This window comes from Marmota marmota, unplaced genomic scaffold (assembly GCF_001458135.2).
Source record: "Marmota marmota marmota unplaced genomic scaffold, marMar, whole genome shotgun sequence".
NCBI lineage: Eukaryota > Metazoa > Chordata > Mammalia > Rodentia > Sciuridae > Marmota > Marmota marmota.
Window position 1 is genome coordinate 8253864 of NW_026000249.1, and position 9818 is coordinate 8263681.

The 9818-nt window shown below is 42.2% G+C and overlaps 1 protein-coding gene across 1 annotated transcript in view; it reads right to left on the reverse strand.

The window, feature by feature from the left end:
- Window positions 1-9818, reverse strand: part of Rs1 (retinoschisin 1) — a 30048-nt gene that overhangs the window by 13136 nt on the left and 7094 nt on the right. Inside the window, exons 2-3 of the mRNA XM_015488065.2 lie at window positions 3694-3719; window positions 2500-2602 (exon numbers count right to left, since the gene is read on the reverse strand). Of these exons, the coding sequence (XP_015343551.1) occupies window positions 2500-2602; window positions 3694-3719 (129 nt within the window). The remainder of the gene's footprint in view (window positions 1-2499; window positions 2603-3693; window positions 3720-9818) is intronic.

Consider the following 9818-nt stretch of genomic DNA (forward strand, 5'->3'; position numbering starts at 1 on the left):
ACCAGGGTTCTCTTTATATTCCTCTAACACTAGGCCCTTCTCAGTTTTACAGTTGATGGAGTCAGTGCAGCCAACCCACATAAATTATCTCTTTCCAGTTTCTTCTTAGAACTTTCTTGAAGTGGAATTTCAGGAGGTCTCATGTCTCTAGTGAAAAAATTTATTTCCACTAACTAGTAAATCTCTCCAAGGTGGAGTCAAGACCTTCATTTCTGTCTTCCTAATAGTGCCTTGCACCTAATAGGCACTCGATGAGAGGTTTAAATTGATTTATAAATGGATTATTAAGGAGGGCCCTTCAATTACACCAACATTTACTGGCTGCAGTAGTTCCTGCCAGGGAGCACAATGGGACCTCCTGTCAGAAAAGCCTGTGAACAAAATAGCCTTCCTGCTTTCCTCATGGGCCCCACTGTTCTCCTGGGGAACAAACTGAGTTTCAAATTGACTTCCTATTCCTTTTACGTAAATAGGAAAAAGGGGGCAATAGAAGCCATTGTACCTTATCCCCCCAGCTCTGCAATTTACTATTTTAATGCAAATTTTAATGAAATAATGAGAAGAGGCTCACAGACAATTCGTGCAGCTACTCAGGCAATTATGTAAAGTGAATGAGGTTGGAGAGCAGTGTCCTAACTGCAGGGATGGTGGCAAGACCAGTTTCATACAAAATAGACCCCCCAGCCATGGACATATTTGCTGGGACTGCCTCTGAAAGTCTGCTCAATTCTTTCCCAGAGCATGAGTGCCCTTCCTTGGAGGCAGAAGTTGGGGTAAGAGGGTGAAAGAGAAAGGAAAGCCAGACTTTTAGCTGTTCTTTTGGCTATAGCTTGGTGGAGGGATATGTCCCAGTGGTAGAGCACTTGTCTAGCATACACAAATCCTTATGTTCAGGGGTCAGAATACAGCTCAGTTGGTAGAGTGTTTGCCTTGCATACATAAGGTCCTGGGTTCAATCCCCAGCACCAAAAAACATAAGAAAGGTCCTTGCGTTCAGCCCCCTGGGTTCTGAAACCCCAGGTTCCTAGCACCAAGAAAAACAGAACAAAGGTCCTTGCATTCAGCCCCCTTGTCCCAGCCCCCAACACACAGGTTCCCAAGTCCAACACGGGATACTAAGATGGCTCATTTTATTTATTCTTCATAACAACCCTTAAGAGCAAGGGTCAGGGGCTGGGGCTGGGGTGGTAGAGCGCTCGCCTGGCACGTGTAAGGCACCTGGTTTAATCCTCAGCACCACATAAAAATAAATAAAGGTATTGTGTCCATCTATAACAACAACAAAAAAGCAAGGGTCAGCAAACTATGTCCCTTAAACCAAATCTGGTTCACCATCTCTGTTTAGTTTTTCGGTGGAGCTGGGGACAGAACCCAGGGCCTTGCACAGGTCAGGCAAGTGTTCCACCACTGAACTACATGCCCACCTCATTGTCTATTTTACAAATAAACTTTTACTGAAACACAGCCATGCTCATACATTTACATATTGTCTATGGCTGCTTTCAAACTGCAATGGCAGAATCAAGTACTTCAGAAAGAGACCATTTGGTTCACAAAGCCACAAACATTTACTGTTTGGTCCTTTGTAGACAAAGTATGCGGAACCCTGTCTTAGAGAAAGGCATTCATATTAATCAGGATAAGCTACATTAGCTGCAGAGCAAATTGTCCCGGAAATTTCAGAGGCTTCACATAACAGGTGTATTTTTCACTTAGGTGACATCTATTGTGGGTAAGCAGCGGGTTCTGCTCTACTTAGTAATCCAGGGACCAGGCTGGGGAAAAAAAAAGAAAGAAAGAAAGAAAACCACTATGTCAACAGTTGTTTTCATGGCAGGGAAAGGGAGAGCCATAGATAATATGTAAATGTATGAGCATGGCTGTGTTTCAATAAAAGTTTATTTCTAAAATGGACAATGAGGTGGGCATGTAGTTAGTGGTGGAGAGTTGCATGCTAGCTTTGTGATGCCTCATTTGGAAAGTGGCCTGCTCACCTTGGCTGCCACTAATCAGATGGTACCACCTGACTGCAAGGAGGCTGGAAAATGTGAGGGAAGAGGCACATGGTTGTTTTGGTGAGCAGTGAATATCCACACACTGCTGTCCCCTCCATTGGACAGATAAAGAACCAAGTGGCAGTTCCAGAGTTCTGAAATGATGCAGTCAGGATTCCAATTCTGGTCTTTCTAGTCCTAAAGCCTGTACTCTTCTCGAAATCCCATGCTGCCTGCCATTCATTTATTTTCAGTCAGTTCCATTAATCAATTTCATTGAAAGTTGGACCCCATTTCAGTCAGACCAGGTAGAGATCTAGGAAGCTGTTTTTGAACAATGACATCAGTGCAGTCTGTGGAAGCAGCAGCCAGTGTGAAGCTCTGGAGAGAACGCAGAGCAAAGTGTTGCTGGGAGCAGAGGTAATTCAGCCAGATTGAAAGGAGGAGGAATAGGGTGTTTTTGAGGACTGTTCCAATATGGTGAACCAAGAAGAGTGACACTCACCTGGTATGCAGTCTAAGGTAGCGCCTGCATTCCACAGAGCATTTGTTCCTCCTTGGCAATCACACTTGCATGTTTTTTGGTACCAGGGGTCCTCGCCCTCATCCTGCAGGCAGCCAGAGGAACAGGAAGTCAGAAAACTCGCAGGCAAAGGCAACTGTGGTCAGTGCCTATGGAAAGCTTATTTTCAAAGATCATGTTCTTTCCTTACATATTGTCTGAGTGTTTTGTTACAGTGGCAAAATTGTTACCAGCCTGAACACCTACTGTTGCCACTCATCTTTGATTCTAAATAAACAAATATCTGTGGCCATGGGTGACCAGCTAATAATCTCTCAGACATATCCATGTAGAGGGCGGTGTTCACCCTCTGAGGGCTTGGTGATAGTCCTATATATTAATTCTGATTAATATGAATGCCTTTCTCTAAGACAGGGGTCCATATACTTTGTCCACAAAGGACCAAACAGTAAATGTTTGTGGTTTTTGTGGACCAAATGATCTCTTTCTGAAGTACTCGATTCTGCCATTGTAGTTTGGAAGCAGCCATAGACAATATGTAAATGTATGAGCATGGCTGTGTTTCAACCCAATGCAAGGTTGGACTTTTTTACATGTCCTGTAGGTTCCTATCCAGGGATCCAATTTTTAAAGGTACTGGATTTGGGATGGAATGTAGCTCAGTGGTACAATGCTTGCTTAGCATGTGGGAGACCCTGGGATCAACCCCCAGCCCCACAATTAGAATACATAAAGGCACTGGATTCAAAACTGAGCATTCTGAGTTAAGATCTGGTTTACTGTTATTCTCTCATTAAAGCACCAATCTTGCTGGGGGTGTTGCTCAGTGGTGGAGCTCTTGCATTAGCATGACCCTGGGTTCAATCCCCAGCATGGGGGTAGGGGTGGGGTGGGGTGATAGTCCTATATATTAATCTTGTCTAAGAAAATTTAAAAAGCAAGCTGGGTTCAGTGGCACATGCCTATAACCCCAGCATCCCGGGAGGCCAAGGCAGGAGGAACTCAAGTTTGAAGTCAGCCTCAGTAATTAGGGAGATGTCTCAAAATAAAAAATAAAAAGGGCTGGGGATGTAGCAGCTCAGTGGTAAGTTCTCCTAGGTTCAATCTCTAGTAATGGGACGCAGGGGCTTCAAAAGCTGTGTCCATGTACATTCCAGCCTTCTAACTGTGACATACCTCTGTAGATGATAATCCCAGTGTGGCTGAGCAAAAGAATAAGACAGGAAAAATGAAATTAAGAAAAAAGCAATTTGACAATATTATTCATTACACAGAAGCAAAAGGAAAATAATCATGTGAAAGTTAACAAAGCTCCTTCTGAAAGAAGTCAAGCTAAGCACCTATCTTCCAGGAAAAACATCCACAGATGCTGAGAAACTAGGGACAGTAAAGTGAAACAGAACAGGATGCTAATTACTATTTTTGTTCATTATGGAATTTTGGAAAATATATTAATGTAGCCAAGCAGGGGAGGAGAGACCATTTATATTTTTCTTCACCAAAGGCAACAATGTTTAGTGTAAATTTTCCCATTTTTCTTTTTTCTTCTGTGCTGGGGATTGAACCCAGGGCTTCATGCATGCTAAGCAGGCACTCTACCACTGAGCTCTATCCTCAGCCCTTTCATGTGTATCTTTTTTTTTTGTGGTGCTGGGGATTGAACCCAGGGCCTTGTGCATGCAAGGCAAGCACTCTACCCATTGAGCTATATCCCCAGCCCTCATGTGTATTTTTTAAACATATTTGAGGGCTGGGGTTGTGGCTCAGCGGTAGAGCACTCACCTAGCACATGTGAGGCCCTGGGTTGGATCCTCAGCACCACATAAAAACAAGTAAATAAAGGTATTGTGTCCCATTACAAAAAATAAATATTTAAAAAACATATTTGACAAGCTACTCTATAAATAATGTTGTGTCTTGCTTTCCTTTTCTACTTAACAGTAACAGTGTTAGGTTTTCTCTTATTACTTTTTCATCCTCCTCCTCCTCCTCCTCATTCCTGGTGTCTATCTAATGTACTACTCAGGAGTTGATACCCAGTTCCCTTACCATGTCATAGTTAGATTATTTAGGATTGGGACATTGTTTAGAAATTCCTTTTTAGGTTTTTCTATAATTTACAGGGAATGCCAAACCACAATTAAAGTGTAAATACTATATATAAATATGGGAAAACTGAAAGCATACAAAATTTAACACAAAACTGACATAAACTATCATCTCTGGAGTACAAATAAAGAGAATGAGTACATAATAAGTAGGAAAAGAGTTTGTGTATATTAATATAAACTGATTAAAGCTTCACTGTCAGGTGCAATAGCAACAATTTCCATGTGGTCATTGGAATTTAAAGTAGTCGAAATTGCCAGGGTGAGGTAGCACATACCTGTAATCCCAGAGACTCTGGAGGCTGAAGCAGGAGGATTGCAAGTTTGAGGCCAGCCTCAGCAATTTAGTGTGAGATCCTGTCTTAAATTTTTTTTATTTTATTTTTTAGTTATAGGTGGACACAATATCTTTATTTTATGTAGTGCTGAGGATCAAACCCAGTGCCTCACGCATGCTAGGCGAGCGCTCTACTGCTAAACCACAACCCCAGCCCCTGTCTCAAAATTTAAAAAACTAAAAGGATGGCTCAGTGGGAAAGCATCCCTGGGTTCAATCCCCATAGGGAAAAAAAAAAGTCATTAAAGTTAATGGGCTGGGGTTGTAGCTGTAGCTCAGTGGTAGAGCGCTTGCCTAGCACATGTGAGGCACTGGGTTCAATCCTCAGCACCACATAAAATAAATAAAATAAAGGTATTGTGTCTGTCTACAATTCAAAAAAATTTTAAAAGTTCAACTCCTTAATTGAACTAACCCATATTTCAAGTGACTAATAGCCACATGGGCTACTGTAATGGACAGCACAGATGCAGAACATTTCCATCATCACAGAAAGTTCCATTGGAGAGTGCTGGTTTAAAGCTCAGGAAATGCTACCCCCAAATACAGTCCCTTGGTAGATTGAGTATTTAAGCTGAAGGAAATTGAGAAAACTACAGAAGCAGGGAGGTCCCATTGATCTTCTTCTGCCCCTTTGCTCCTGAAATGAGTCACATAAATTCTCCTCACTTCTTTCTCCCCTGAAGTGGGCCATAGAAACTAAAATTTCCCTTGCTGCTCCTCCTCTGAAACAAGCCATAAAACCTAGGAAGGCCACTCTCTGACCTTCTCTACTAGACACCATCATTTGACAGGTGTTCTGCCCTATTCCCAGAAGGAAGGAATGTCACAAACAGGGATACCAAGAAGAATCTGAACAGCCCTTGCTAAGTTCCCCCCAGTTTATTACCATTATATCATATGTTTTTGTTTTCCAATTATTCTTCTGCATGACTATCCATACAAGTATACAGACTTCCCTATTCCTTCCTTCCTTCCTTTCTCTCTCTCTCCTTCCCTTCCTCCCTCCCTCCTTTTCTTTCTTTCTTTCTCTCTTTTTCCTTCTTTCTTTTTTTGGTACCAGGGATTGAACCCAGGGGTGCTTAACCACTAAATCACATCTCTGACCCTTTTTATTTTTTATTTTGAGAAAGGGCCTCACTAAGTTGCTGAAGCTGGCTTCAAACTTGTGACCCTCCTGCCTCAGCCTCCTGAGCTGCTGGGATTATAGGTGTGCACCACTAGGTGTTTTTTTTTTGTTTTTTTTTTTTTTTTGTATTGTTGGGAATGGAACCCAGAGCCTTGAGTATCTAGGCAAGTGCTCTACCACTGCTCCACTCCCAGCTCAGGGTCTGAAGGCTCCTGTGCCATGTCAAACTTAGTAAGTAAATTTGTATGATTTTCTCTTACTGGTCTGTCTTTGTTATAGGGAGTCTTGGCCATGAACCTTACAATGAGTGAGGAAAGGGTCATTTTTTTCTCCAGGTTAGCACCAAAGCTCCATTTCCCATTTATTTTAAAATATATTTTTAGTTGTCAATGGACCTTTATTTATTTCTATGTGGTGCTGAGGATTGAACCCAGTGCCTCACACATGCTAGGCAAGTACTCTGCCACTGAGCCACAACTCCAGCTCACCCATTTCCCATTTTTTGGGGGGTGCTGGGGATTGAACCCAGGGCCTTGTGTATGTGAGGTAAGCACTCTACCAACTGAGCTATACCCCCAGCCCCCCAACTTTCCATTTTTGACCAGATTCCTTTATTTCTTTTCTGACTATAAAGTAACATTACCTATTATAAAAGTGCCAAACAAAACCTGAGTGTAGAAAATGGGAAGTAAAAGTCCTTCCTTTAACTACTTGGCTATTTAAAAAGTGAATCTGATGCCCACAAAAAGCTTTTAGATTGAGAGTCTCATCTCTTCCATCATAATGATAAAAGCTATCATTGAAAAAATACATTTTTACCCATTCTGTGACCACTTTAGTGTGTTCACTGTGAGTCTGGCAGTCTACTAGAGCTTGGGCCTTCTGAAATAGAAGCCTCACTGTGCTAACAAGGGTCTTCGGGACATTCAGAAGAAAGACTGATGCACAAGGTGACATTCCATGTCATGCACAGGCTGTGATTGGGAGTCAGGGGAGCATATCTCTTAGCCTGGGAAGATTCAGGGCCAGCCCGCACCTGTGGCCACCACACTCCTGTCTCTCCTAGGCCCTTGTTCCACTAGTTATTCACCTGCTATGGGTTGAATTGATCCTCTCAGGTAGCAATGAAGGTTAAGGAGCGCCATCTTGGTGGACATCTGCCTTAGTACTTGCTATGGTCTGGATGTTTGTGTCCCTCCAAAATTCACACTTGAAACCTATTCATCAAATGGCAGAGCCTATGGGAAGTGATTGGGCTCCATCCTCATGAATGGCATTAGTGCTCTTATAAAGGAGTTCCCAGAGAGCTAGCTTGTCTCTTCTACCATGTGAGGACACAGTGAGAAGGTATCACCTATGAATCAGAAAGCAGGCCCTTGCTGGACATGAAATCTGCTAGCACCTTGATCGTGGACAATCTAAGTTGCTTAGGGCCCAGAACTCTGAGAAATACATTTCTATTGTTATAAATCACCCAGTTTATATATTGTGTTATAGATGACCAAACAGACTAGGATAGTTCTGTGGTACAAAGCTCTGTACTGGCAAAAGAAGTTACTAATAATGTATTTTCAAATCCAATGGACTTTTCCCAACATTGACCTTCTGTCTTCACACTGCTGTGTTGGGTACTGTTAGTCCCTCACATTTTCCTTTTGTTTCTACTCTCTGGATAACCTGTTTCCTTTGAGAGCTTGACTTAGTCCACCCTATAAATGATGCTAAACCTAGTTCATGCACTAAATGGCTGATTGAGTATCTCCCTGTAGATGTCCTTTGCTGTCTAAAACTGGACCCAACTAAGTATTGGCAAGGAAGGCCAGGGATCAACCCAAACTCTCATATGTTGCTGTTGGAGCATAAAGTAGTTTAACCTCTTTGGATAATAGTTTGGCTATTTATTTAGGTACTAGGGATTGAATCCAGGGGTGCTTAACCACTGATCAACATCCCCAGCCCTTTTTTATATTTTATGAGAGACAGGATCTTAACTGAATTACTTAGGAACTCACTAAGTTGCTGAGGCTGGCTTTGAACTCATGATCCTTCTCCCTCAGCCTCTTGAGCTGCTAGGATTGCAGGTATGCATGACCACACCCCGCTCAGTTGGTCAATTTAAAGCTGAACATATATGTGCTCTATAATCTAGTGATTCCACTCCTAAATGGTTACCAACCAGAAATACATATATGTATTCTCCAAAAAACCAAAAGCATGTACAAGACTATTCATAGCAGTTATTTGTAATACCCAAAGCTGGAAAAACTCGACTGTCCATCAAGAGTAGAGTGAATACATCATGATATATTCTTATAATGGAATACTATACTTCAATGAAAATTGATAATCTATAAGTACATGACATAATATGGATACATCTCACAATACTAAGTGAAAAGTCAGATGCTAAAGCAGATACACCATGTGAATCTTTAAAAGTATAAGAACAGGCAAAAATAATCCATGCCATTAGATATTAGGATACTGGTTGCACTTGGGGCAGGCAGTGGTGGGGAAGAACCTCAATGGGGGCTGGTCAAGATATATTCCTTAACCCAGATGTTTGTTCCATGGGCATGCTCAGTGGTGAAAATTCACTGAGCTATATATTTATATGTATTCTTTTGTGTTTGTTATACTTCAATGAGGATTTTTTGTTGTTATTGTTCTGGGGATTGAACCCAGTAGTGCTTTGCTACTGAGATATATCCCCAGCCCTTTTATTTCGAGACAGAGTCTTGCTAAGTTGCTGAGGGCCTTACTGACTTGCCAAGGATGGCCTCCAACTTGTGATCCTGCTGCTTCAACCTCCTGAATTGTTGGGATTGCAGGCATACACCACTGTGCCCAGTAGAGAAGGATTTTTTAAAAAAATTGAACTGATATAGCTCCTTCCACAGACCATTCTTGCTCTATTTCTTATCCTGGTGACCAGCTCCACCATCCACCTGTTCAGAGACCTGGGTTTCATCTTAGTCTCCTAAACCCCCATATCCAATGGCTACTGAGGGTGTTTTGTCCTCTCCATTCCACTTCCTGCTTTTAGGCTACCCCCTCCCCTGGGTACTTTTTTTTTCTTTTTCTTTTCTTTTCTTTTTTTTTTTTTTTAGTACTGGGCATTAAACCCAGGGGGCCCTTAACACTTAACCACTGAACCACATCCTCAGCCCTTTTTATTTTTTATTTCGAGACAGAGTCTTGCTAAGTTGCTTAGGGCCATTCCTAAGTTGCTGAGGCTGGCTTTGAACTTGCAATTCTCCAGCCTCCCAAGCTGCTGAGCCCTGGGATTGTAGGTATGTCCCCTGGATACACTTGCTGTTAACGACAGCTGCTGCCTCATTCATCCTCCCTGCTGCCAATGTGACATAATGAAATTCTTCTGTTCAACGCTTTGGTAGGTCGCCCTGACAGGGTTGGAGTGCCACCTCTGATATTCAGTAGTATCTCTCCATTTCCTCATCCCTAAAATGAACATAACAACACATCTCCAAGTTTATCTTCTGCACTCTGTACTTGATGCCCTTGTTCAAAGAATTTTTTTTTCACCTCAAATCCCCCCTGCCCCCAGCAACTTCTCTGCCTGCTTATCCCCTTTTCTGTCCCCCAACTCAGCCCCTGCTCTGGTTTTTGTTCCCATCGTGTTCTTGTTCACAGGTTTATATAAGCACCTGTATGATTGTAGAATTTGATATAAAAGATGGCTAATAGTGACTTACTCCAGAGCATT